Source organism: Exophiala xenobiotica (genome assembly GCF_000835505.1).
Source record: "Exophiala xenobiotica strain CBS 118157 unplaced genomic scaffold supercont1.1, whole genome shotgun sequence".
NCBI classification, from domain to species: Eukaryota; Fungi; Ascomycota; class Eurotiomycetes; order Chaetothyriales; family Herpotrichiellaceae; genus Exophiala; species Exophiala xenobiotica.
The window spans coordinates 5,221,096-5,247,642 of NW_013562494.1; the positions used below are offsets into that span (position 1 = coordinate 5,221,096).

General features: G+C 51.9%; 10 protein-coding genes across 12 annotated transcripts; 7 read left to right on the forward strand and 3 right to left on the reverse strand.

Annotated features, from left to right (window-relative positions):
• Positions 1-354: 354 nt before the first annotated feature.
• On the forward strand, positions 355-3,376 carry PV05_02047. 2 transcript variants are annotated; one of them, XM_013467121.1, is made up of 4 exons: positions 355-608; positions 667-1,856; positions 1,911-2,208; positions 2,327-3,376. In XM_013467121.1, exons 2-3 carry the CDS (start codon positions 772-774, stop codon positions 1,915-1,917), a joined length of 1,092 nt encoding a protein of 363 aa, XP_013322575.1. In that variant the 5' UTR covers positions 355-608; positions 667-771; the 3' UTR covers positions 1,918-2,208; positions 2,327-3,376. The 2 variants fall into 2 exon arrangements, with proteins under 2 accessions (XP_013322575.1, XP_013322576.1); XM_013467122.1 differs by having other exon boundaries at positions 1,911-3,376.
• Positions 3,377-3,972: 596 nt separating this feature from the next.
• Positions 3,973-5,310, forward strand: PV05_02048 (uncharacterized protein). Its single transcript, XM_013467123.1, has 2 exons — positions 3,973-4,250; positions 4,317-5,310. The coding sequence occupies exons 1-2, from the start codon at positions 4,167-4,169 to the stop codon at positions 5,295-5,297; spliced, it is 1,065 nt and encodes a 354-aa protein (XP_013322577.1). The 5' UTR covers positions 3,973-4,166; the 3' UTR covers positions 5,298-5,310.
• Positions 5,311-5,692: 382 nt separating this feature from the next.
• PV05_02049 (uncharacterized protein) lies at positions 5,693-6,266 on the reverse strand (the record flags this gene model as incomplete). The annotated part of the gene is made up of 2 exons (XM_013467124.1): positions 5,693-5,841; positions 5,903-6,266. 2 exons carry the CDS (start codon positions 6,264-6,266, stop codon positions 5,693-5,695), a joined length of 513 nt encoding a protein of 170 aa, XP_013322578.1.
• A 1,246-nt stretch (positions 6,267-7,512) lies between these two features.
• On the forward strand, positions 7,513-9,922 carry PV05_02050 (uncharacterized protein). The gene is made up of 2 exons (XM_013467125.1): positions 7,513-9,453; positions 9,502-9,922. Exon 1 carries the CDS (start codon positions 8,516-8,518, stop codon positions 8,822-8,824), a length of 309 nt encoding a protein of 102 aa, XP_013322579.1. The 5' UTR covers positions 7,513-8,515; the 3' UTR covers positions 8,825-9,453; positions 9,502-9,922.
• A 1,017-nt stretch (positions 9,923-10,939) lies between these two features.
• Positions 10,940-12,313, forward strand: PV05_02051 (the record flags this gene model as incomplete). Of its 2 annotated transcripts, XM_013467126.1 has the most annotated exons (4): positions 10,940-11,515; positions 11,561-11,896; positions 11,979-12,085; positions 12,135-12,313. In XM_013467126.1, 3 exons carry the CDS (start codon positions 10,940-10,942, stop codon positions 12,048-12,050), a joined length of 984 nt encoding a protein of 327 aa, XP_013322580.1. In that variant the 3' UTR covers positions 12,051-12,085; positions 12,135-12,313. The 2 variants fall into 2 exon arrangements, with proteins under 2 accessions (XP_013322580.1, XP_013322581.1); XM_013467127.1 differs by having other exon boundaries at positions 11,979-12,313.
• Positions 12,314-12,513: 200 nt separating this feature from the next.
• PV05_02052 (uncharacterized protein) lies at positions 12,514-15,374 on the reverse strand. The gene has a single exon (XM_013467128.1). The coding sequence runs from the start codon at positions 15,229-15,231 to the stop codon at positions 14,269-14,271; it is 963 nt and encodes a 320-aa protein (XP_013322582.1). The 5' UTR covers positions 15,232-15,374; the 3' UTR covers positions 12,514-14,268.
• On the forward strand, positions 12,823-13,806 carry PV05_02053 (uncharacterized protein; the record flags this gene model as incomplete). The annotated part of the gene is made up of 2 exons (XM_013467129.1): positions 12,823-13,513; positions 13,616-13,806. 2 exons carry the CDS (start codon positions 12,823-12,825, stop codon positions 13,804-13,806), a joined length of 882 nt encoding a protein of 293 aa, XP_013322583.1.
• A 779-nt stretch (positions 15,375-16,153) lies between the features above and the next one.
• PV05_02054 (uncharacterized protein) lies at positions 16,154-16,803 on the forward strand (the record flags this gene model as incomplete). The annotated part of the gene is made up of 2 exons (XM_013467130.1): positions 16,154-16,537; positions 16,621-16,803. 2 exons carry the CDS (start codon positions 16,154-16,156, stop codon positions 16,801-16,803), a joined length of 567 nt encoding a protein of 188 aa, XP_013322584.1.
• Positions 16,804-17,273: 470 nt separating this feature from the next.
• Positions 17,274-19,403, reverse strand: PV05_02055 (uncharacterized protein; the record flags this gene model as incomplete). The annotated part of the gene is made up of 4 exons (XM_013467131.1): positions 17,274-17,909; positions 17,958-18,547; positions 18,599-19,225; positions 19,280-19,403. 4 exons carry the CDS (start codon positions 19,401-19,403, stop codon positions 17,274-17,276), a joined length of 1,977 nt encoding a protein of 658 aa, XP_013322585.1.
• Positions 19,404-22,370: 2,967 nt separating this feature from the next.
• PV05_02056 (uncharacterized protein) lies at positions 22,371-24,824 on the forward strand. The gene has a single exon (XM_013467132.1). It carries the CDS (start codon positions 22,857-22,859, stop codon positions 23,187-23,189), a length of 333 nt encoding a protein of 110 aa, XP_013322586.1. The 5' UTR covers positions 22,371-22,856; the 3' UTR covers positions 23,190-24,824.
• Positions 24,825-26,547: the final 1,723 nt, after the last annotated feature.

Below are 26,547 nucleotides of genomic sequence, written 5' to 3' on the forward strand. Positions count from 1 at the left end.
TCGAGATATTTCAGAGTTGGTCAGAGATTCTGCTCGTGTTCACTGTGCTTTTGCCTACCTAGGTATCGAAGGGACACCGGTATCCTTTGTGGTCTTCTCGCTGCTTGAAGGCATTGATGAGCAGCGTACTCCGTCTATTATCATTGGATAGATCCATAGTAAACACTTTGCGCTAGTGAAGGATTATCGAATCCGATCGACCGGGTACCTGACATAATGAAAACGAGCCAATCACAGCGACATATATCACTGCCTAGTAGAATCATCCAACTCTGATTGGTTCCTGCCTTGCAGAGATACCATCAGTTTAAGGTCCTCATTCTGAATCTTCATCCCACCAACCTCGTTTCTTATGCCTTTGTTATGCTCTTCGTCTTTTCTCGTTTGGAGCGGAATGGAATGAATGTTTATGTTTCTGCAATATTGTGTTTTGTCCACAACACATCCTTGTTAGACAGCGCAGCCTTGACCTCGCCTTACCCTTGCGCTGGGCCTTCATCAATACCCCGTGGTTCGAAATCTACTGCCTCCAACGTACCTTTAATATCAGTGCCCGGTCAGCCGCCTCTGGAAGGTTGCAATATTGTAACGAGGACCCAACTGCCAAGGTAATTGAATTAAGGTCCTCATCTTACAAATTTCTCGAATCTGTGCTCACATAGATAGTTCTGTTCTTCCTCGATCTGTCAAGTATCGGTAACCACCCGAAGCTTAGCAACCTCCCTCGCCATCAAGCCTTACCACGAGCCCCTCCGCTCCTGTAGATACATCATGGCTACTCTCGAGTCCCTCGCACATCTCGTCGCACGGCAAGAACAGGATGTGGCTCCGACCTGTGATACCGGGAATGCATATGACGGTCGCATCGGTCTGCGAGTAGCCGCCCTGTTTATTATCTGGATTACTTCCTCGATCGGTGCAACCTTTCCCATCTTTGCGAAACGACACGCGGGTTTGAAAATACCAGAATGGGTTTTCTTCTTCTGCAAATACTTCGGCTCCGGCGTTATCATTGCGACGGCCTTCATCCACCTTCTGGGTCCGGCTGAAGATGCCCTCAGAAATCCTTGTCTCACTGGGCCCATCACAAACTACACCTGGGTGGAGGGAATCATTCTCATGACCATCTTTGTCCTCTTCTTTGTCGAGTTGATGGTCATGAGATACGGAAACTTTACGGGCGGACCCACACATGACCACTCGGGTGCCGATACAGAGTTGACCTCACCGGCAGAAAATTTCAAAGACAACCCATCTGGTTCCACGCTACCAACCCGACCTCACAGCACCACCCTAGGCGAGGATCATCTCGGCCACGCCCGTGAACATAACGACATTGAGGCAGCCAATAACCCATTCAGCCTGGAGGACTACAAAGCTCAAATGACGGCTATCTTCATCCTCGAATTCGGCATCATCTTCCACAGCGTCTTTATTGGTCTGACCCTCGCCGTCGCCGGCGACGAATTCGACACTCTCTTCATCGTCATTATCTTCCACCAGATGTTTGAAGGGCTCGGTCTCGGCTCTAGACTGGCTGTCACCCCTTGGCCGAAAGACCGCAAATGGACACCCTACCTATTTGGACTGGCGTATGGTCTCAGCACGCCGCTCGCCATTGCTATCGGTTTGGGCGTCCGGAAGTCTTATCCCCCCGAATCCGCCACAACCCTCATTGTCAATGGTGTCTTTGATTCGATATCAGCCGGTATTCTCATCTATACGGGCTTGGTGGAGCTAGTTGCACATGAGTTTATGTTTTCTCCTAGTTTACGCAATGCCAAAATCCAGACCGTGTTGTCGGCGTTTGCAACAATGGTTTGCGGTGCCGCACTTATGGCACTTTTAGGAAAGTGGTAAGTTCCCGTTCTCGCAAGACTGCAACAGTACAAAATTCTGACTATATTCAGGGCCTAATCATTCATGACTACTTTGTACATAGCATGGGGATGTGATCTCCTGGAAAGCCGCGATGCGGAATGACCCAAATATTAGAAGATCTTTCGTGTCGAGTTGCGGGCCCGGATTTTGCGTTTCTCTACGCTCTATCTTGTTTCTCGCGCTCCCAGACTCGTCGTCCTCAAGACGAATTCCCCGGGGTCCCTCTGCATAATGGCCAAGACTGCTGGAAATCTCGACTCGTTTGTTGAGTAGGACAGCGAGGCTTGGAACTCGGAGGACACGTGCGCATTCATCGAACTTCATCAGGTATGAATTATTCACGCAGCCTTGTGCGCCTTCCATATCGACATCTCCCTTCGATACTCGACTCCAAGTTGGGTCGCCTCAACGTGAGACGCGCGTAGGACTGACTCGGGTTTCACAGCGTAGAAGATGAATCATGTCGGTGCGATTCAATCGATTATCGAAGTCGTACATCGTTCACATGGATTCAATCAGTCTGTGGCAGGTTTCAAAGTGATTGATCCTTTTTCAGCGAAGTCTGTCAAGCATTGACTCATCTTCAGCGATCGAAGCCATCGCGGGAATGGGAAAACTACAAATAGTTGCGACTCCCATTGGCCTTTGATGCTTCTTCCCTTCCTCAGCACCGTCACCCGTCGACATGGGTAATTCATGCCTCCAATCCTTCGAGATCGGGTCTATCTACACTGCTCGCAAACTCATTTCAATCGGACCGCATCGCTTCCATGAAATGTGGAAAGATGATTTGGTCGAATGAACGTCACATATTGCAATTCCTTCTGCTTCAACATGTCATACGCCTGTCCAGATTCGTGCCAAACTGGTCCTTTTGGCGGCAGAATTCACTTTTGAGTCGTGTGCAATATTCTTACGGTACACACGGCGGGAGCCAACTACACACCCAAACTGGTGGGCGAACAGCCTGACCGGCAACATTCCGGCTTTCGTACAATCCCGCAGTGGTAGTCACTTTGGACTCCTGCAAGAGCAGAGCCAGCAATATATATATAATCCCCGAACAGTCGACGCCCAGGGTCATTTCGCTGACTCATCCCTCGCCGCTTTGCTCTCCCGCTAACGACTATTTAGTCGGATTCGCTCCCTCGTCCGCTCTCTTCTGCTCCCTGCCTCTCTTTCGCGCTCCCCTTCCACTCCCTTCTAAGTATACGGCGTTCCTCGCAAGTCTTCTTTCGTCCTTTGTCTCTCGTCTTGTACTATTACATTGGATAGTGAAGGAGGTGATGGCCTGATTGGCAATTGTGAGATCCTTGGCTATTTGTGTAAGTTGTCAATTGTATATCTTATTGCTCTTTAACGTAATAGGACGTCCATTATATAGGTATCTATCTACCGTGAAGTGGAGGCATGCATTCATATAGGAGCGCCTCTTGAATACCTTGTGAGTGCCTCGTGAGGTTGACATTCATCAGATAGTAATATTATTGTTAGCTACCTATCGTTACTCTCCGAAACCCTTCGTTGTTCTTCTAAGCCTCTCGCTCGTCTTCGCCCTAACAGAGACGTATCTACGTACTACGACGGGCACCAACGTACTTCGATAGGTTACAAGACGTACGAGGCCGTCGAAAAGGTTTCAAATATCCATCTAGCTTAGATATCGGAAATAAGTTATGGTAACTTAGCCGAACGCGCCAAGATAGGCATCGATACTCAATCACGCGAGGGATAAGGACGTTGTAGGCGTTGCTACCAATGTAGGGCCTAGAGCGAGACCAAGGGGTTTCTGATTAGGTGGCTACAGTGCTACGGGTGCCTATTTATGTGATAATAGGCGTCAAGGCCCTGTAAAGACATCGACGCCAAGCTTACTAGCGCCGAAATGTCTCGTAGCACTACTCCGTAAGTAAAGACTAGTATAGTCTGACGGTGCCCGGGACCCTACAAGAATAAACAAGTCCTCTACGCACAATTATATTTATAAGCCAAGGCTATTACGTATACTAAGCCCTACTACAACTGCATATAGGATAGGCTCGAGGGCGATACCGCCTTCTTTTTAAAGTTACAACTTATATTCTCTTACCACCGAAACTTCTATTGTCATATACAGCGCCATGAGCTTCCGCATGAGTTTATGAAAGAAAAAAAAACAAGAAAAACAAAAATCGCAGTGCTGCAGCGTCCTCAGGGACTTTGGACTTACGTCCCCTCGGCCTCTCGGCCTCTAAACCGCGTCTTGTCGTGATATCACTTCCCCACTTCCTGAGACTTGCCAACAGATGAATGACCCACTTGGGGTTAGGAGCAGATGGTCTTTGCTACGTCGACTTCTTGCCTCTATACAGAAGAAGAGTCCTCAACCCGTAGGTCTCATCGAAAGAGTTAGATATCCTTAAAATGTCTAAGAACTAATGAAGGGGTCACAAAAGGGCACAGCCGTCACAGCCGTCACAGCCGACACAGCAGAGCAACAAGACCATTATGACCACAATCCGCTCCTCGATCTTCCCAACGAGCTAGTCCTCACGGTTGCGAGCTTTCTGGACCAGGAGTCTCAGCTCCTGCTGAGCCTCTCGTGTCGACGACTTCGTGTTCTTCTCAACTCCCACCTCGACATGGCGCTTGGTGATGATAGGGCCACCAAGGTGCGGTTTCTACAACTTCTGGAACTCGACTACCCGGAATATCTGACATGCCGCTCCTGCGGCCTTCTGTATCTCTGGCGGAAGATGGAATTCTTCCAGTACGATTGTCCGCGTGCCAACCACCACCTGGTTGCGGATATACTAGTATCATGCGGTCAGTTTATCCAAGCAGGAGACAAGAAATATGTCTGGGTGAGGCGTGGAGTGGTCGACCTGATCTTGCGAGCCTACGAGCATGGGCCCCCTCACGGCTTACCTGTATCTTTCTTGAACATGAGCGGTCATGATCACCACGGCGTTTCTCGAACGAACGAGGCACGGTTGGTGGACGGTCAACTTATACTGGCCAGTCGAATGGAGGTGGAGGCAGAGTCGGGACTTGAAGTGAAGGTGATGGCGCGCCTCTTCCTCCCGAATATATGCCTGCATCTATGTGCCACTGCAGGGGCCATCGACAAGATATGGCAGACCTTCGAGCAAGCCGTCGCAAGCATGATAGTAGGCTCGGAGAAATCCGAAGTGTTCAAGTGTCCCTTCTGCGAAACTGACCACCAAGTGCACGTGAAGAAGACCGCGGGGAATCGGGCAAGGATCGTTCTGAATGTTTGGAGAAACTACGGACGACGATACGGGAACAGGCTGTCGACTGAGCAGATCTTTCATCGAGACCCAGCGTTGCGGCTTGATACCGATACAGTCTCGCAGAGGGATGTGCGAGCGGCCTTTGAGTCTAAAACGGAGTGTATTCCAAGTATGGAGACATAGTCATGCCTAGAAGTTATACAGTTTATCTGCACCATCGATCAAATTGTGCCTTGTGCCAGCCCGAAGTAATTTGTAGCCATTCTCGAGTTGTGCAACCGTCCGTCATGCCGGGGCTGCTGCCATTGCTGATATTCTCCATCGGCTATCTCTTTCCAGATAGACCAGCCCCTCGAGCGTCACAAGCCCACAAAATTCCAGATCTTGGTTATGTACTTGGTCCCATCAAAACATGTCCGCAAAGTACCCGAGGTCGAATGATGGAGAAAGGCGGCATAAGATTTTGGACTTGTGCGAGAAGAACAGCGATTCTGTGGCAGGCCGAGGGAGAGCACGCGAGCCTGTGATGAGCGTGAGTCAATGACTTTGCCACGTTCGGAGGGGTCAAACTTCCCTGGCTAGGATGAGGTGTCCTTGGTTGGGCTTGTCCTAGTTTCACTCGTTGAAGAGCTACTCGTCACCAGCACTACGTAGAAGTGCAAGCCCTTCGCTGGTGCGACCAGGTTGTTGAAACCATGGCCGCCGCTGGTAGCTCCCAGCGGTGAGCCTACACCACAGTTAGCGCGCTCGCGTGATGGTGCTTGTGACTGTGTAGGTATCGGCGTGACGATCATTTGCCTCATTCCGCATCCGTTCTGTGACATCGACGAGCTGTTGAAGCAACGCGTTCTGCCTTCGAATTTCAGCGGTCAGCGCCTGATCGATACCAGCGGCCTTAAGGCCTTCCTGCACGGCGTCACGCAGAGCACCACGCAGCAGGACAATAGATTCAGCATCGAGACCAACCTGAGGCTCCCCATCCCGCTGATTAGGACGAGGGCCTTCTTCCTCGGGGAAGAGATAGCAGAGGACTGGACCGACAAGCCGAAAATGCCGAGCCCAGTTGACCAGCCTGGTGCCCATAGCTGGTCCAAAAGGGGAGAGAAGTGTGGCAATAATGCCGTCTGCTGGCCACAAGTGCTGAGAAGACATTGCTACGAACCCAAAATGTAGACTTTGAAGAGAGGAAAAGAGAAGAATCGGTCAGGCAGGAGAAAGGTGATAGCCATCCCGTACACTCACACCTTCCAGCCCAACGGCTCCTTCCATCTCTTGAGGTAATGGCAAGTGCAAGCAGAGGTGCTGCAAGAATGCGTCGCCTTCCTCAAGGATGGTGGTATAGTTCGCAGTGCAGGTGCGAGAGTTAATTGACGGTCACTGCCAGTGGGAAGAATGATACCTAACTTGAACGCGTGAGATTGGACTGGAACACGAAGACTTCAGTCGAGTTGTGAAGAGACGGGGATGACGATAGATGCACATGAAGTCTTAGCCATTGAAGGTAATCTTGGAAACTTCGGAACGACCTCATCTCCTGGGTGCCTCCCTCAAGTGTCGAGAAGATCCGTGGGCTCTCAGGTATAACGCCGTAACTTCTCGCTTTGAGCAACGCCAATGTCAAAATCCAGCGGATGACTACTGTTCATCACGCATATTCTTGTTCGAGTTTGCGATGACGTGATGACGCAATGACAAGAAAACGCGAAAACGCGTAATCGAATGGTTCGGGAGCTCGTTCACGAGACTCCTCTGTATAGACACTCCCCCGAGCGGTAGATGCCATTAGACTCGACCGGCATCGTCATATCAAAGATAACAGGGGACTTGGACACGACGGGAGACTGAAAGGGGCACACGGCGTCTATATACTTCTGTCATCCTTCCTAATGTAGTAATGAATGTGCTCTTGTGCCCTGCCGCTCGGTCCTCTGTACAGATCACCCGGATTGCACAGGATCAAACAGATCAGTCACGTGATCGTTACTTCGACCACGCATTTCCCGGAAGTCCCTTGCCGGGGATTGACTCGCCTGCCGGCCCCGGCACTCCTTCCCTTCCAGTTAGGCCATAGCCAGGCCAAAAGGTCGGTTCGTAAGACGTTGGGGCGCCAGTAGGTTTGAGTTAAAAAAAAAAAAGGGCCTCTAGGCGCCAAAGAGGAGCCCGCACAAGTAGTTTAGGTAGCAGCGTACGGAGTAGAGGCCGCAGGTTCCTGAACGAAAATGGCAATGGACGAAGCACGGTTCGGGGCATATATAATATATATATATATACATGGATCATGGACGACGAAAGGGCTATTTCTGGTTCGTGCTTTCTTTGATACCGAACGGCGTGATGCCATTCGACGAGTGCAAAAGCCACGGATGGGTCTTTCGGTGTCTGGAATATGCACAGTGATTCCCTCTACCATGCATCGCATCAATGGTGGACACGTACCACCCATAGGTGTCACAAACGACACGATGAGACTTGCGAGAGGAAGTCGGGAAATGGCAGAGCGTGTCGGCAACAAGGCGAGTATCCTCCGATCGTTTGGGAAAATGGACCATTTACGTCCTTGTCAAGGGTAGCGTCCTTAGGCGCATGATTCAGTGCGGCAGGCTGTGGCTGAGAAGAAGTTCGAAGACTTATACGATATAAGCTGCGCCTTAAGTCTATCCTCAAGAGCTTTTAGCATTCAGCTCAAGCAATCTCTTGGGGGAAGATCCGGACAAGGACAATGGAGGATGTTCACCAAGAGCATTTCCAGGGCCAACCGGCGGCGCAAGCCGAACAACGAAACGAAAACAGATGCGGGACGACCAGCAGCATGTGAGGGAAATCCAGAGGATGGGCATCCAAGATGTCCATCATACTATTGCAATCTAGCACTAGATACGACAGAAGACGACAACTAGATGTTCGGCGTACCGTGATCTAGGACAATTGGCACTGGGAAGTTTGACAATTCCACCATAGGCGCCTCCTGCTCCCGCCGCCCTTCCTGGATCAGCCTTACGACTTCTCCGGGCCACATTGACACCGGGACCCTCCGCGAACCCACCACCACCACCATCGCCACCGCCGCCACCGCCGCCACCGCCGCCAGGCGTCCCTCCCTCGCCCCGTCTCCTCAGACCCACTTCCTATTTCGTAAGCTCTCACCCTAGAGATCAGGGGCGATAGCAGTGATTCTGCCATTCTCTTCGAATGCACCTGGAGCACGACCGGATCGGTCACGCTGGGTATGGGTGGACTAGGCTACCGCTTCCAAACAGCTCAACGCCCCTCCAGACCGCTTCGGGATGTACACATCGAAAGATGACATGACATACGTCGGAGAAGCACGAGACTGCCGTTGGACCAAAGAGCAATCCCTGCGACTGAGAGCCGAGCCGCGACATAACTTGGGATGATATGGGATGGTGGCATTTTCTTTGTCACATGTCGGTGGAACTCGTCCTACCCATTTTGCTGAAGGCCGCACCAGAGACAGTTTGTCTGGTACTCGGAGGGCCTCGGAGCCGCAAGGAGCTTCTGTTATTGCCGACATGGAGGGGTTGGTAGATGCAGCCAGAGCTATGAGACGCGGGATATTGTCATGTAGGAGGCTAAGAAATCTCTGGCAAACCTGCAGATGCACCTCCTCCTGCCATTCAAGGACTGGATCAAGCGGACCAAGATACCTTGACGCAACTGCAAACTGCCAGGATTCTCAAGGAACATTATGACAATTCTGTCAAGCAGCGGCATGAATTGATCAATGACTCCCGTGTGATGTTTCTGGCGCGATTACGAATCGCCAAATTCTGGTGGCTTCGATTTCCTACGTGGTTTACTTGATTTTGTTGATGTATGAGTGAAGCAGCTACGGGACGAGATGATAATCTATGGCCAGTGTTTGCGATTCGATACTCGAGAGAAGGCTTCATGATTTTCGTGGAGATGACAACCAGTTACCACAAAAGGTCGTTATGCCGGACGACCGGTCTCTGTTCAAGACCGAGTTGACGACACCGCTATTTGTTTGCCTCATCAAAGTCGGGTTCCCAGTGGGAGAGATATACCAGCAATCACGAGCCAGGTCGTGCAGATTGGGACAGCGTTCTGCCTCCTGCTGTCGTCCAGGTTGTCCAGCAATTGCCGCCGAAGAATTCGGACGTTTCCAGTAGCTTCTCGAGAAGTACCAGGCGCAAGCTAAGTCGGCAATGAAAAGAGTCGACACACCATACTCAAGAGTCGCGTTCCTTCAAGACCAGGAAAGCAGAAGGTCAACTCCCTCATCAAAGGAGGATACTTCAACGACCAGCAAGAGACCGATGTTCTTGCCGAGCTCACCTGTTTGAAGAACGACGACTGGGTAAGTTCTCTGCTTGTTGTGATGTGTTCCTGACTGACAATGGCGTAGAAGGTCGACTTTTTTGACCTGCAGAAGCCAGATCCCAACGGCGTGACGGAGCACCCAGTGCACTCTTCGTATAGCAGTCGTAGCTTGCGTGCACAGGGGCTTCGGAAGGACGACTTGATTCAAATCCTACCAATCCATCTGAGAATAGTGATGATGACTTCATCTCGGAGGATGACAATGGCGAGCAGGAAATGGGCTGTATCAAACCGATAGGACGACCAGAGAATGCCTTCGTTATTGTGGGTGCACCGTCGGCTTGCTTGAGAGGGGCGTCGAAGGGACAATCAGGATCCTGGAAGACCAGCCCGTCAACGTCACATGACAACACAGGCCTGTCTACCAGGTAGCATAGTGCAAGTAAGGCGTACACTACTATGTACTGGATAAGTTACTTCGGTACTCCGTGGTATCGAAACCGTGGTCCCCTTGTGATTAGCCCCTTGCCGCTGTTGACTCCTGCCGCCTGTGGACTGCACTACATATTGCTCCTACGACATTGGACTCTCTTACACTTCGACACATATCTTACACATCACAGTCCACGCCTACAGCGCTTTGCTCACCCTCAGCTCACCTGCTGCTTCCTGAGCGCACCCGGAGTCTGCCGAGTAGCCTGTTTTCCCGCCCTTTTTCGAGACTTCGACAGCAATCAGACAAGCAAGGACGCAGGTGGAATCAGAGGGGGTTTTTTCCGTGCACACTGGCTTTCAGCTCAACATCTCTCATGTATATGATTTCAGACAGCATGCATAACAAAAATGGGTATATGATTTCAGACAGCATGCATAACAAAAATGGGGAAGACAATATGCGAGTAGCATAGGTTAAGGACCTGACCCTGCTCATCTTTGATTACTGCAGTACAACTTGTGAGTGGCTGGCGGTGGCGCAGCCGCCCTAGACGCCCACGGCGGATTGCGTCAACAAACGCAGGGTCATAGACAATTTCCTGGGGTTCTTGACGTAAAACAATGTATGGTGCCCTGAGCGCGCACCCGGAGTCTGCCTGAGCCGTCGGTCTTCATAACACCAACTTCCATCAACTTTAGACAATTGGGACCTGTATGAGATATTGGAGGATCTTGACCCGGCACCCCTCTGGCGTGACATCGTACTCGGCAACGTTTGTTCAGTCGAGCCGACTCCTGTGTCGACGCCTGTGTTGATCTCCTGATACATTCCCGAGCTCCGCGGCGCGGCCACGGACGATGCTCTATCTGGCTTCACATGCTCGTACGACGCTCGCAGCTTGCCTCCTACTTCAGCAGTGGCCGGGGAGCTTAGGTTGGTAAGCACCCCAAGCATCGTGGATCCATCGGTATGCTTGTGGCCCGGGAGCCGTGCATAGCTTGCGCCGACCAAGGCGATATTGAAAGGCTTCTATCCGTGAAGAACTTACGATCCTTGTAGAGACATTCTAGACATTTGCTTTCCGATAATGGCACCCGAACTCATTGTCGTCATCGGAGCCACAGGCACCCAAGGAGGTTCGGTAGTCGAGACATTCCGCAACGAATCAGGATGGACCGTTCGTGGCCTTACGCGCAACACCAGCAGCCAGACATCCCTGGCTCTCGCGGCCAGAGGCGTGGAAATGGTAGCCGGCAACCTCGACGACGTGCCGTCTCTGATTGCAGCCTTTCAAGGAGCCCACGCGATCTTCTCCGTGACCGACTTCTGGACCGGCTTTCGCAATCCTGAAAACAAGTCGAAGCTCGCACCGGGTCAGACCATGATGGAATGGGCGCACGGTTACGAGCTGCAACAAGGGAAGAACGTCTTCACCGCTGCTGCCCAGACGCACACGCTGGAAAGACTGGTCTTCTCCGCTCTCCCATATGTCACGAAATGGTCCAAGGGCAAGTATACACATGTGTACCACTTCGACGCCGAGGGCAGGGCGGTCGAGTACGCGCGGTCAACGTACCCGGAATTGATGAAGAAAACTAGCGTCATCCAGCTCGGAATCTATTTGACAAATATGCTGTGGAAGCCACATTACCAGCCGCACAAGGTACGACGATGTTCTTGCGGTAATGCTAGCGCTGATCAGTTGTAGGATGAAGACGGAGTATACGTCTTCCGCACCAAAATGGCCGCCGATCGCAAAGTGCCGTTGGTCGCGACTAGCGAGGACACCGGTCCTCTGACAAAGGCACTCGTCAATGTCGACGGGGGCAAAACTCTTCTCGCATACCGTGAATTGATAAAGATGGACGAATTTGCAGAGACTTGGGGTCGCGCGCTTGGTGTCAAGGCAAAGTATGTAGCGACTGGTCCCGGTGAGGTGTGGGTTGCTATTCCGGAGTTGCAGGAGGACATTGAGGAATGCGCAGACTTTATCACCGAGTTCGGTTTCGAAGGAGGCGATCCGAGAGTCATTCATCCCAAAGATGTGAGTCGACACTATCCATCTACCTACAGTACTACTTGAGTAAGGTAAGGTAGCATACTGGAGCTGACGAAATGTTCTGTAGCTGGGCATCCCTGTCAATATGGGCACCGTTGAAGAGTGGATCAAGAAGCAAAACTGGAGTGCAGTATTGTAGGACGTGATCTTCGATGTCAAGAACTACTAACTACTGTGAGTCGCGGGCACGTTTGCGAAGTCGCATTCGCTATAAAGGGATTAGGTGCATAAGAGAGCTGATAACGAGTTCTTCGCGAAAGGGGTAAAAAGAGGCCCGCGAAGAGATCGAGGATTACGAGGCTAATCGAGACGTACTCGAAGAGACGAGATACATTTTGAATAGGCCGAAAGGGGACGAATGGAGCGGGGCCCGAAGCGGTAGAGAAGAGTCCTGGCGACGAGGCAAACTTTTGAGGAGTCGTAGGAGAAAAGTTATAAGGGGCATAATATGATATAGAGGGAGAGGTCTAGGCGGTATTGTAAGTAGAAGCGAAGGAGAGAGTTGGGATACAGTAGAAGAAGACGAGGTTCCTATTGCCGTTAAAAGCGGCTTGCTGCTTGCTCGCGATCATGCCCGAATGCGGATTTCCCGGCATCACAGGCGACAACTTTAGGCGGCAGCGTAAGGATAGTAAGGACAGGGAATCTATGTACTAGGGGCCTGATTAGGCCCCGGCGTGTTTGCTCAGGGATGCTTCTTCCACGCAGAACTGTGATACTGTGGTACTGTACTCCGTATGCCCCACAAGCCTCGTGGGGCCTGCCTCGTATATAAGTACTCATGCTTTGTAATCCATAAAGACACCAACATCAATCGACAACCAGTGGTATTACAGGCTCATTCGTTTTCTCTGCCTTTTTCCTTTACTTCTCTTGCTCCGAACAAGCCCAAATACTACTAGTAGTGATCAATGGCGCTTCCAAGTCCCTTCAAAGGGTATCACCATGCCACCTATCCTGCCATTGACCCATCTCGCCCCGAGCTCTCGCTAAAGGGAAAGAATGTGATCGTCACAGGAGGAGGCGGCACCATTGGATCCGCCATGGTCGGGGCGTTTGCCCAGGCAGGCGTCAACCTCATCGGCATCGTCGGCCGCAACCAGAAAACCTTGGACTCGACGAAAGCCAAACACGCAACTCAGTACCCCGGTGTCAATCTAGTGACAGCCACAGCAGACATAACCGACCCGACAAGTCTCGAAGCCGCCTTCACCCAGATCCGCGATACCGCCAAAGGTCCCATCGACATCCTTATCAGCAACGCCGGCTACCTGGCGCGGCCGGCCACGATCATGGAATCCGAGCCGCGTGAGTGGTGGACGGCATTCGAAATCAACGCCAAAGGCTCCTTCAACACGCTTCGAGCATTCCATGCAGTCGCAGTGACGCCCCAGGCCGTCATCGTGAATCTCACCAGCGGCGCAGCACAGGTTGCCAATCCGGCATGGTCGGCCTACTCTGCGTCCAAGCTTGCAGGGATCAGAGTCTTTCAGACCTTCCAAGTGGAAAACCCGGACTTTCATGTCGTCAGCATACAGCCAGGCATCATTCAGAGCGATATGAGCGACAAAGCGGGACCAGGCATAACGCCGCAAGATTCGGGTGAGTGACTTAGCGTCCCCTCTGCCCGCCCCGCAAAGCAGCTACCTCCGGTGGTTGTTGTGAGTGTCATCCTGCTGATACTCTCTTTCTTTTCTCGTCTAGCCGACTTGCCAGCGTCTTTTGCTGTGTGGTTGTGCAGCCCCGAGGCGAGGTTTCTCAAGAACAAGTTCGTCTGGGCGAACTGGGACGTGGACGAGATGAAGGCTCGGGCCAATCAGATCCAGAACTCTCCGCTCTTCACCATGGGGTTGGCCGGATGGCCTGTCTTGCCGGACGAGCCAGCAAGCGGGTGAAGCCAGTCAGAGCTGAGCTGAGCTGAGCTGAGTCTCCTAAATGGTTAGATTGGAAAATGAAGGCATAAGGCTCAGCAGCCTGGGGGGGATGGTCGTGGTTGTGACATGTTGTGGAGGACTGTGCCCGTTCAGATGCGAATTCAACAAATCCAGAGGTTCGTGCTGCAGAGCCCAGAAGGTGGACAGAGGATGTGTGAAGCAACAGTGCGGACCATGCCTCTGTGTTCGATAGTCAAGTGGATGCCCTTTTCGCAAGACATAGCGCAGCTGTGCCATATTGTTGTCGTGGCAATCAAGGTGCCTTGCCCTAGAAGTGTCTAACAGCGCGTTGTATCCATTTCCAGCGGCGCTTTACTCTGAACGCAGCCTGCATAGTATTTGGTGTTGATCGCATCTAGCCAACCCGGGCGACTGCGTCACATCACGGTCTGATTTAATTGATTTGACTTGCCTTGGAACACCTCAAGGAAGCCTTTCCTCCTGGTCGAGAATCCCGAACAGCTTGGCATTGTCCACCATACAATGCTGAGCTTCCTGGGTGGAACATTGCTTGAAATTTGAGCTACAGCATCGCGAGCTTGCGGTGGCGGGTTTCGGCGCACAGCCCAATTCGGATAATATCTCGGTGGCGACGACGTCGTCTGCAGACGGCAGGCCGCGCATACTTGCAATGATCATTGCTGCTTGGGCGCAGGAGGTGCTGTTTGACCATGGGCCGTTGTTGTTGATTTCTTGAACCGACGAGCTGGGCTGTGTGACTGGGGGCTGGGGCTTTGTGGTAGCCTCGTCTTCGTCCATGTCGACGGTGCCATCGTCCGAGTAAGGTCTCGAGGCGGTGCTTTCAGTCATGGCGTGTCCTTGTACAGATTCACAAGTGTTGGGAACGGTACTAGGGGCAGCGTTCGTTGCTGCGTGAACAGGCACCGTGGCGTGTATACTTGCGGACGTTGCAAGCGGTGGCTGTTGTCGGGTTTCCAATTGAAATTGGGTCAGATAGGTATTGGCTGTGGGCGACTCTTCCTTTGTCGCTGCCGTTGCCATTGCCATTTCGTTCATTTGAGGTGGTGACGGATACTGCTGCTCCGTGGCTTTTGGTCCAGAAATTTGGCTTTGGCTTTGGAGTAGTCGTTCGCCTTGAACCCGACCGTGGCCCCCACTGGCAACCACGGGCCCACCCATCAAGAGTGCTTCGAGCTCGGCGTTCCTCGCCCTTAGTGCCTGGATCTGCTCTCGCAAGACGCGGTTCTCATCAGCGACTCGTCTTGCGGCTCGCTGGACTTCCTCGGTGGCTTTGACGCCCTGAGCTTCGAAGGTTCGGACCCTGTGCTCGAGTTCGCCAATGTAGGTTTTCCGCCGGGCCCGCGAGGCGCGTTGATTGAGAGTGTTGCGGTTGGGGCCCGAGGAGGGCGACGGCGGCGAGGGCATCTCTCAAGACCGTAAAGAGCCTAGGCTAGGCTAGGCTTTCGATTGGTGAATTGCAGAATTGCAGAATCGACGTGGCTGAGTTAGCGAGTGGTTTGTTGAGATAATCAAAGTGATGATGATGAAGATACGGACACGAGTACCAGGATAGGTGCCAGGTAATGAGCAGACGAAAAATGTTTTCCGGGACAATTGAATTGGTCATCAAGGCCCTTCGTTATCATTGGTCAGAATCCCGCAAGGCTGAGCGACTGATCTTGGCGCGATTTCAGCCTCGACGATTTCAATGAATAAGTAAGGTACCTAAGCACACTGAGGTACATTGGTATGTTGCTGCGTATCAGACGTACGTGGAGAAACGGGTGTGATTATAACGGTGATAAATGTAACGCCAGCCTGAACGTCGAGGCACCTCTTCAAAGTCTCGAGTCATGAATATCTATCTACGCTGAGGGTGCTCCAGCCTTGTAAACACCATCTGAGCTGGAGATGTTCACCACGGCATCTCATCTTCAAACAGTATGCCAAAGAGCAATCAAATAGACGCGCGAAGTACAGGACTGGACATGGCCATGACTTGCACAATTATCCACTAAGGTCGACATCAAGATCAACGCATCCACCACTCATCCTTCCACATCGCAGTTGTGCCGTATTATGTAAGCAGTCACACACGCCCTCGGGATTCCCCCGGATCCTGCCTGGTTGTACAGTATCATCTCCTCTCCAGGGATCAGTAATCTCTAATTGAAATGAGTCGGAGAGATAAGTCTGTATCAAGATACTTGTCATTCAAAGGACGGTTGCGCAAGCCGAGTTGAGTTCCAACAAGGAACAAACTGCTATCACCAGCATTTTACTGGTATTTTGTCCAACATCGTCCAGGAGTGGAAATATTCCAGTAACCCCGAAAATAAAAATAAGGATGCCCCTCTACGATGTCGAGCACATAACGCCACTCGACCTCCTCCAACAGACCGGTCTCGCCCAGGCACTCACCAATCTCCACGCCAACCGCTTCAAAACGCCCAAATGTTTCGTCAACGTCCGATACACCGACGCCAGTGACCAGGTCGTCTTCCGTGGCGGGAGGCGAGTCAAGTACAACCGTATCATCCTGCGGACTCGACAGGGTGAGACACGTACAAAGGAAATCTACGACGAGCATTGCCGGGACATTATCAGGCTGTGGGAGGGCGTCGTCGTGGGCAAGGAAGGCGGCCAAACAGGCCAACAACAACGTCTCAGAACGGTATGGGTCATGGGTGCATTGACGACCGCTGTGGAATGTGGCATTGCCAGACCCAGTGTAAGCCCAGGGCTTTCCTTAGCACAAATCCTCTGTGCTGGTAATGTATTGTACTCGGTTGCTGACCATGTGCCCAATAACAGGTAGGCGAAGAAGACCAATGGCTGGAGGACAATATAGACGAATTCAAAAGGTTGGCGGCAGAAGGGGACGGGGACTTTGTTGAGCTGCTCCAAGAACTTGATTCGAAAACCGACAATGGACAATCGACGACGGTATCTAGTACTAGTACTAGTACTGCGCCGGTGGTTCATGAAATACAGTAGATTGGTCGGTCTGTCTGTCTGACTGTCTGACTGTCTGTCTTTCTACCCCCAAAAGAACAATCGATCCGACATGGCGAGATAGGCACTTCCAGAGATACTAACAGCAGGCTCCAATTGACCATCTTCTTCCACAGCATGCAATACTCCACCAGCTTTCCCTCGATCCAATCCACTCCGATCCAGCCAGCACCTAGGTGTGGCTAACGGCTATAAAACCCCTGTCACAGAGAAATGAAGGCAAGGCTCGCCCAGCGAAGCCCAGTCGTATATATGTTGCCAGTAGAAAAAAGAACAATCTGATCAAGGGCCCCGGGGCTCCTTCGTGCTCTTTTCAATCGTTGCTGTAATAACTTTTGTTCCCGTCCGGCTTCTTCTCATCATAGCATCATGTCATCGTACCAAGCATGAAACGTCGCAGTAAGCGACTCTGTACAAACAACAATCATCCAACATGGAGTCTCTTCTAGTAATCAGTAAGATCGTCCATACATGCCACCAGGAGCAGAAGCATGTGGGGACATGAAACCGCCCACACCAGACCCTGGAAGAGGTTGTTGTCTGGCAGCATTGGGACTGGCAGACGGCATCTGAGGACGGTGGAACATGCTGACCAGCCTTCTTCCGACCGATGGTTCGATCTCGGTGCCATCTCGTGCGATCTTGACCTCGCGATTGGCATTCCAAGGGTTCCTGAGACCTCGAGTCCGGTAGAAAGGGAGTCGGTCCGTCGACATCCACTTGATCTTGAAGGGCTTGCCGAACGTTTGCGGCGTTGCGGGACTGCCTGACTCATAGCCCTCGCCCGACACGTTGCCATCGTCCTCTGGGTTCTGTGATTCTTTCTCTTGTGCCTCGCTCTCTGCTTCCCAAAAGATGGTCCCTCTGGCAGAGTCGTCGATGATTCGTCCTTTGGGTGCGGTCGCTGTTGCTGGTGTGGGGATGGTCAGAGGAAGGTCCGAGGGACTTGGGTCGGGAATTTCGGCGGCTCTTGGTTGGTAGTCAATGCTGGCTGCCGACTCGTCGTCGATGGCCGATTCCATTCTGGCATAACCAAAATACTCGCCAGATTTGTTGGCAGAGAAGATCAAGTAGACATTCTCGGCAGACTGGATCTTGTTAGCTTGGGGTCAACCCGTCCAGTGGTCTCAACTGACCTTGTGAGCCCTGTTGAGGGCATCTTCGTTGTGCGCCTGAGTGGCCCAAACGCCACTGTGAACGCTGCGCTCCAGATCTTCGACCGTCAAGCTTTTGACCACGAAGAATTTCTCCTTGACCTTCTCTATTGCCTCTGGCTCGGCCGTGACGGCGTCACCGTCGATTATAGGTTGCTCAGAGCTGGATTCTTCTTGCCTCGCTCCACCCTCAACAACCTCATCTGGTGCAGGTGCCGCTGGCTGACTCTGCGACTGGGTCGGGGTTGCGGTCGCCGTAGAAGAGCTTCCGCGACGCAGTCTGCAAACCAGCCGTACCCCTTGGAACCGAGAATCATGGAAGCGGGTCATTGCAGCTGCACAGCTGGATTCTGTTTTGTAGTTGACAAAAGCGCAGTTACTTTTGGAGATCAAAAAAACGCTTTCAATGTCGTCTGTTGCGTCCTTGGAGAAATGATCCTTGAGGTCGATGATGTGCGTCGTAGGAGGCAGGTTGCCTACCCATAGTGCATGACCAGATTGCTTTGGTTTTCTGGGTGGCCCTCTGAGCGCGGACGTCTGTAGAGAAGAATTCGAGCTGGTTCGCCGCACGGCTGTGCCACTTAGTATCTTTCTTGAATCGGATGGTGGGAGCTCCCTCCTACCTTGACTCTGTGTCTGTTGGTAGAAATTGTGTTGCTGTGGCTGGGCCAAGCTACTGTCCAAGCGCAACTGGGGAATTGGGTATGCCGCCGCGACTCTGGCAGCGTACGCGCTTGCGTACGCCGGGTTGGTGAAAGGTTGAGGGTATCCTCCTTGTTGCTGATGCTGGGGTGGTGTGTTGGACGTAGAAACCATGGGCTGTTGCATCATGAACCCTTGGTTCTGGAAAGGCTGAGCGGTGACTCCCCCTGGGGTGCCTATGAATTGTGGATATGCCGGATGTTGCTGTCGCGGCGGAGTCCCTTGCATGTACTGCGAAGGATATTGTTGACCGAAAGTATGAGTGTAATTACCGGCAGTTTGACCAGCAAACTGCGCGCCCTGATTATACTGGTACATCATAGACTGATTGGCGACAGCTGGAGACTGGTAATGGTGCGGAAACGGGGGCTGTTGGAATGGTCGCATCTGATAATCCGGCAATGCCGTTGCCATATTAGACATGTCGAGAGCACCGGCACCAGGAAAGTGACCCATGCCGAATTGTTGTCGAGGATATTGTTCGAACTCCATGTTGCTGGTCTCCCTTGACTGTCTGGCACCTGGTACCGAGTGTTGTGGGGATGGATCTGTAACAGTAACGTTAGTCGATATACCAGATGTGTTGGAGCCAGAAAGCGAACCTCTTAGGTTTTCTTCGTTCTCGTTCGGTAGGAGATTTGGGGGAAGAAGTGGTTCATCACCCATCGCTAAACCCTCAAATATAACAGGAAGAGTATAGTATTGCTGGACCCAGAAAAGAGCCATGGGTTAGTCCATTTTGCTTGGGCGTTTGAGATAGCGAACAGGAGAGACAAAACACCTGAAATAGGCATACCTAAGCTCTGTAACTGAAGCTGATCTTGCGCAGAGAAAGAGGGAGGCTGAGCACGGATCAGGGGGATCCGAATGAGGTTGGTGGACTGTCCAGAAGCTCTTGCGAGAGTATACCTATAGGTAGATGGTATGTGTTCGAGAAAGGAAATGAAACAGGTAGGTCGGCGCCAAATTTGGAAATGAACGTGGTCACCAAGGGTGCTCTGTATGTTTCACAGGGCTTGATGAGGAAGGGTTCTCTGTCGTGGCAGTGTTGAAGAAGAGGAATTGCAAAACCATTGGTTTAGACCGAGTTTGCAAAAGGAGCGAAAGTGAGAAGGGATTCTCGACCAACGAGGTCTCAAATGTGGCCTGACCGGCGTGGATGTCTATGACTGGTGGTAGTAGCGATGCACATTATACTAGAGCCATGTGGAACTCAGCAAGTAAAATTCGACAGATGTACCAGGGTCCAGGGAGCCAGTGGCCAAAGTACAGGAGGTGTTGTGATTGGGAACGGGCAGGAGGGGACCCCTGGTCGTGGAGTAGGTGATCAGAACTGGCACAGAAACCAGCGGTATGGGAATATGTGGGAAGGACTAGGGGGAACTGAAGGAAAAACCCGTCGACAGAAGGTAGAACAGAAGTCAATGCACGTCCCTCTAGCCAGCAACTATGCCGGAGCGTACTCGTAGCGCCTGGCGGCTCCTCTCTCTGGATGCTGGCAAGGCGGGAAGACGGTCAAGGCAGGCGGCGCAATTGGACGGAAACATGTCGCGGCACCAAAGGCAAGGCCCGAGAAAGACAAGCGCGGATATCAGCACATGCGGCCGCTATGGCACAACCCAGATCCCAAGACCCAAGAGGAAGCTGATCTGGTCCCGGCAATCTGCCCCTCTCCGTTTGGGATGGAACGGGCGAGGAGAATCCTCTTTTTGCTCGAGGAGCCTCACGACCTTTCCTTGCTTGGTTCTGGTCCGATGCAAGCGAGTTCGTAGCTCCCACTGTACCAATTTTTTTTTGCTCCCGGACAGTGGAGTCTAGCAGAAGGAGTGACGGTGCTCACGATTTCCTCTCTCGGATGAGGGAGCCGGGGTGCTCGAGTCCAGCCATGCTTGAGCTGTTATGTCCCGCAGCTACTAGTACTTACCCACGACTACGCGTACCCACGAAGGTTGGGCTCTGCGACAAAAAGACCAGGAAGAAACATGTTCCGTAGTCGCAACAAAGCACTCGGGCTTCGCGACCGGAGAGACAAGGAAATGCACGATAGAGGAAGCAAAATTGTCCATCAGTGGACCCGCTCAGCCACGAGCCGATAGTGTGGCGACATTCAAGGCTCTGGCAAGCTTCGGAAATGTTTTGACACTCTAGTATTCCAATTGGCCAGGGTCATAGCAAGCTTAACGATCGCTTAGTGAAGTGGTTGATGACATCCCGCGTTAGTCCCAAGCCACAGTACAGGGAAGAAGGCTCATCAACGGCCGGCCCACAGTTGGAAAGACTCCGAACGGGGCCATAATGGATGGATGATATGGACGGCCTTGTGTGACTTGGATCGAAGAGGATGGACAAGCCCCCAAAATAAGCTGGGAGACGGCTAGATCAATACTGCGACCGACATAGGATACCTTATCCATGCACAACCCATCACAACCCTGTTTTCAGCTGACATTGGTACCGAATATGGGCCTAGTGGGAAGAATCGAAGGGTTGGACGTTCTGGACTTTGCAGATCTTGTACCGGGGGGGTTTAGTTGTTATGCGCCGGTCGCTGCCAAGGGAACCGGTAAGCCACATTTCCACAAGCGATCGCCTCGGCTTCGGCGACGTTCTGGAATGCGCGTGCTCTTCTCAGACACCTGTGTCACTCCCATCAAGCAAGACAGTGTTTTGCGCGAGTCTCACGTCACTGGTAGTGTCATGTATCTTGCACGCTTGAGGTACAAGAGATGTTGTCACCGACCAGGGTTCTGGAACCAGCATGGAATATGCCTGCTTTGATGAGCATATGGTGGAGCCCAACAAGTCTCCTGGGATGAAGATGTGTCAAATCATGTTGACACTCAAGCAGAGTTCAGTGAGCGGGTCTCATGGAAGAACGAGACATGTCATTCGGGACACCACGGCAGAGTAGCGACAGCCATGCAATTCATCTGTGGCGTCGAGACACGTCAGGCATGCAGAGTGCTGAATTCATACCACGCTGATACACCTACTAGGTGAAAGTCACCGTGCTGCAAGCATGACCAGATGGTGTCTCCTCTGCAACAGGCCTGTACAACGTCTTGTCGACCAGCGACGATGCTTGTCTCGTCGTGCTAACATCCATGTGTCGGATCCGGCACAGTCTATCCGAAATCTTAGCAAGGCCTCAGTGATGGTATCTAACTAAAGATGACGAAGCTTTCCATCATCATGCATATAGATCTGGACGATGATGACACTCGTAGCTATTGTTAGGAACAATGCAGGAACGATTGGTGATCGGCTCATCAAACGCGACGATCTCTCGTCACTTGAGCTCGTTGCCTCTGTTTCGAGACTGCCTTGTATGTCTTGGGTATTTTTGGCAAGTGTGAGTGGCAAAAGGACGTTCAGTAGCGAGCGGCGATCAGGAGAGATAGGAAGTGCAAGGACGACGAGGTTAGCGAGTAGCGACGAGTCCCTCACCCAGGTGCAGGGAGTTTGTCTAGACCCTGGTTGTGGCTGAGCAGTACGGAGATACTAGTCGTGTGTTCCCCAGACTTTTCCCTAAGGATGGAATTTTCGAGAGCGAATATGGAATTCTTGCCCAATCCGCATATCCCAATTTGGCCTAGCGGTGCGGTTCGGAAAAAATTGCTGCCGTGGACCCTGAAATGGCGTCATCAGCCTTGTTCTTGTTCCAACCTCATCCACATATTCCACATCGACCATCAATCACCATCCATCAATTCTCCCTCAATTCTCCTCAACCACACATCATTCAACTTTTTCTGTAGATCCCTACACCATACCGATCTAACGAGTCCACTCGCCACAGCTTCCTGCTTGTTATCTGGATATCTATGCCTGTTTCGACTGGCACAGGTCCCGAAATAGGTCATGACTTCAGTCTAGTCATGGACGGTTTCTTCCGGTCGAACGTGAAGTGACAGCGAGGCGCCTCTGGGCAAGAGGCAAATCGACCTTGAGCGGTCTTGTGCTATCTCGGTTAAATTCTGTGCCAATGGTAATGTTCCGAGTGGTACTGAAAACTCCACTAGACCTACGACTACGAAAGACCGAACGAGGCCTCCTTCATTCGCATTCGCCACCTACCTAACAAAATCCTCCTCCTCCGCGAGTTTCCAAACCAAAGTACACGCAAGCCTGCCCGGAGGAAGTCTAGCTACGACCGTTGGTGGTCTTTCCGAGTGCGCTATGACCAAAAGAGAAGGGCTACTCGTATATGGAAAATCGTCATCATCAGCACAACCCATTTTGGAGCCAGACGCCGGCCAAGTACTTCATTCAGGATATAACGCAGATGATCATCAATCCCGAAAAATCGGTAACACCGAGATAAGATGCTTCGCCCTGGAGTATCGGGCAGTGATCGCTCTCGGAGCACCCAAGCCACACTGCCTCGTAAAAGGCTGTTCCTTCAATGATGGTACTTTCGACAATGCTGTCTCAACTCGATGGCTCGCAATCATCGCTAGCAGAAATTTCTTCCAAGAATATCTTACGACTCCGGCACAACGGCTAGTGTGACACGGTGTGGCCTATGCCAATCCTGAAATTCCATTGCCTCCGTCTCAAACTCCCACTCAGACCACCAGGCTCAAACGAACTCCGTGCTGGTGGCAAAAGATCGGTGCGCCATTGATTGCTTGAGACAAGGTCACAAACGCCAAATCATCTCGAAAAGTCACGATCTGAAGCCCAAACTTTTGGTGCGCAACCCCGGAACGTCGCCTTTCCATTGATGGGTCTGTTTGAGCCTAAGGCATCAACCCTCCGCATTCGAGTGCTTGCCGAAGGGCATACTGCAGCTCTGAATGGCTCTGTGCCATAGCATCGGTTCGGTAAGCGAGACCAATCATGTCTTTATTTCTGGCTCCTGCAAATTCAGTTTCCACCACCACGAAGCTGCCATCACACTAGTTCCTTGTCAAGGACCGTTGCTCGGTCGATGTCGCACCATTACCCAGTACCACCCGCAGACTTCGTTCTTCTGAGGGGCCATCGATGTGTACTCGCCGTCGCCCTGCACAGATGGGTCGGCCCAGCTTGACCAGTTGTAACCACATGACATGGGTTGAGTTGACCAACTTCGAGTGATCCGGGACACGCCATGCTCTAAATCTCTGATGCTTGCCGGAGATTGTCATCCGTCCGTTGCTGCGCGGCGACCAATAGCAGACATATGTTGCTTCTACGAGGGAGAAATGGACGTGTTTCCATGCACCATTTGCTCGAGTCGGTATCCAGTGATCCTCTTCCCGTGGCTAAGAGCTACCGGTGCCATCACCTCATTGAGAGCCACTGCTCAAACGTCAATCTTTTGGATCGTCGACAACCTGGTCAGCGCTGTCCCTTGCATTGGCGAAGCGCGAATCCCACACCACTTACAGAATCGAGGTCGCATTCTTGCAACTTTATTCATGCATCGACGCGCGTGAAATGACTCTAGTCTTTGACGCCATCTGTGATCGCACATATTGGCAGTAGGACTTTCAACTTGCTCTTTCATGGCTACCGGCGAATTCGAAGCTCCCATTGATCACAACACTGATGCAAGCGAATCGCCTCCGTTTGATTTGGTTTTGACAGTGCTCCTTCAGGGGCTTCCTGCAATCACCAATTATGATTATCGCCCTGAGTCTGCTTGACGGAGCCCCCTGCTTTTAGAGCCTGCTCCACCGACTACTCCTTTAGCCGCATATCTAGCAGCTGCATGCAAAGCACCTGGTCATATTGACTGAGACTCCATGGCATTTCCTCTCTCGATGGTCCTGCCATGACGATGGACATTGGTGCACTCTAGCGAGCTCTTCCATCGAAGTTGTGCCAGTGACGTTGGGATATTGATCTTTTGGTGCTTGTTACCAGAGATCACAGTCTCCATATCAATAGATGAGGTGTTCTTTGATGGGCGACTAACACTCTACAATGTAATAGAGCTGCGTGATAGGCAACACTTTGCGGGCTTTGTCCGTAATTTTCTGCGAAAACTGAACTCCTGCACGACGGCCAAGCACCAGCATCGAGCTTCTCGTTGGTTGACTTGTTTTCGGGGCACTGTTGATGTTACTTTCCATTTTCAAGTAATGCGTCCTGGACGGAGTTGACCCATCGTCCTCTGTTGCGAGCAACCATGCATTCATGAACATCAATCGATTCATCGTTGTCACCGTGTTGGCTGGATGACTCGTCCGAACGCGGTCCACAGAGGCACATGGCTTGCATGAGATGAACTGTCTTCAGGCCGCAGGCACTCGTCACCCGGACACACTCCGTTGTTCTATACCCTTGGAAATTTTCTGCCGTCGCATGCTCCAGCATCAGAATCTCAAAACAGACAAATCCCATCCACACAGTCAGGCGCCATTCTGCCGATCACGACATAGAGGCTGCAAGGTGCAGACTAGGATGGCGCCCCTGACTGCAGCCGCTTAGATTTCCCAACATTCTTAGCAACGCCGCAATGCGTCCCCTTTTCTCCAGCGAAATGCTCGACGAGGCGAGCGCGCCGTTGGGGGCAGCGTCAGGGGGACAAGTCGACTTGGACCCTCCTCCCTTACTTGCCCCTTCACTCCTTCACTCCTCAGGCGAAAAGCCCTCTCCTACCCCTGAGACAGCTGGTAGCCGCCGGTTTTTGCTTCATCGGCCTCTGCGTTTCGAGCAAGCGCCACTGTGCCTCACTGGCTAGAGGCGTTCGTTATGAATAGGACTAATCGATCTGACGAAATCTTGCGGCGGTTCAGTCTCTAAGAGGAGGACTGCTTTGGCAGACAGACAGCAGTGTGGTTATCCAATCCTAAAAGTCCACAATACTGAGCCGAGCGACGCTGGCGCCATAACAACAGAACAGACACTCTCAGCTGAGGGATTTCAGTCTCATGAACGCATCAGTGATCTCCTGAGGGTTCGACACTGGCGCAGGCACCGACTGTAGAAGCTTGTTGCATCTGCTCTCTGAGTCTTGTCCTTTTCTCCGATGCAGGTGGTCAAGCAGGAAACCCCCAGGGGTCACGAAAGGTACACTGGATCAGAGCAATATACAGTCTGTGGAATTGCATTGAAGGACTCTTTTCTGATGAGGTGAGTACCCACGACACAAAATCAAGTGAAATTGCAGTGTGTGAGTTGGTGCGTCTTTGCAGCCGTGGTTGTCCCCGAAGCCATCATCATATAGGCTTCCCATGCCGCTGCCCACTCCCCGGCGTCCTCTTTTTCTTTTCTATATCCGAGAAGAACAATGCGAGAAGAGACACGAGACACTCGTGCTCGCACCTTCCACACTTTACAGCCCCTTCTTTTATATTCTGCCTCCTCATTGTAAGGCACTGAGAGGATGGCAGATTGGTTGGCAACTCCTGTAGATGAATACATGACTGTCCGGGCGACCTATGCGCCGAGGTCACATACCCTTCCAACGGAACATGTTGAGCGAACTTGTCTTGGTTGATGGATGAAACATGGACAGGCCAAAGTCGAATGCTATATTCCACAGAAGAAAACATCCACTGGCAGTGAGTGCGTGTAGCAACAAACCAGAAACCAACCTCTTCGGTCGCTGCGTCATTTTCCAGAACACCGTGGCGAGATTTTCCATTGACTTCTGCAGCGACTGTGATACGTTGACTCTTCCTGCATTATGTACGAGTTGCCATTGCTTTCGCTCCTCTACAAGAGGCCCGTTGCGTCCCTGACCACCGGTACAGCACGTACAAGCATATAAGTGCCTCGTTCGTGGGAGACTACCTTGACTCTTGACGGACGCTTTCTCCTTTCAGACTCCATTCACTCCACGACACTTTTCCGGAGCAGCACCGTCAGTACCTTTGGCATCGTCGAGTCTAACAAAGCGACAATTCCACACTTAGATGTTGGAACACTCATCCAC

Coding starts and splice junctions, on each gene's coding strand:
- PV05_02047 (XM_013467122.1), top strand. CDS start 772: ATGGCTACTCTCGAGTCCCTCGCACATCTCGTCGCACGGCAAGAACAG.
- PV05_02048 (XM_013467123.1), top strand. CDS start 4,167: ATGAATGACCCACTTGGGGTTAGGAGCAGATGGTCTTTGCTACGTCGA. Junction 4,251..4,316: donor AGAAGAAGAGTCCTCAACCC/GTAGGTCTCATC, acceptor GGGTCACAAAAG/GGCACAGCCGTCACAGCCGT.
- PV05_02050 (XM_013467125.1), top strand. CDS start 8,516: ATGGTGGCATTTTCTTTGTCACATGTCGGTGGAACTCGTCCTACCCAT.
- PV05_02052 (XM_013467128.1), bottom strand. CDS start 15,231: ATGCCCTCGCCGCCGTCGCCCTCCTCGGGCCCCAACCGCAACACTCTC.
- PV05_02056 (XM_013467132.1), top strand. CDS start 22,857: ATGACCAAAAGAGAAGGGCTACTCGTATATGGAAAATCGTCATCATCA.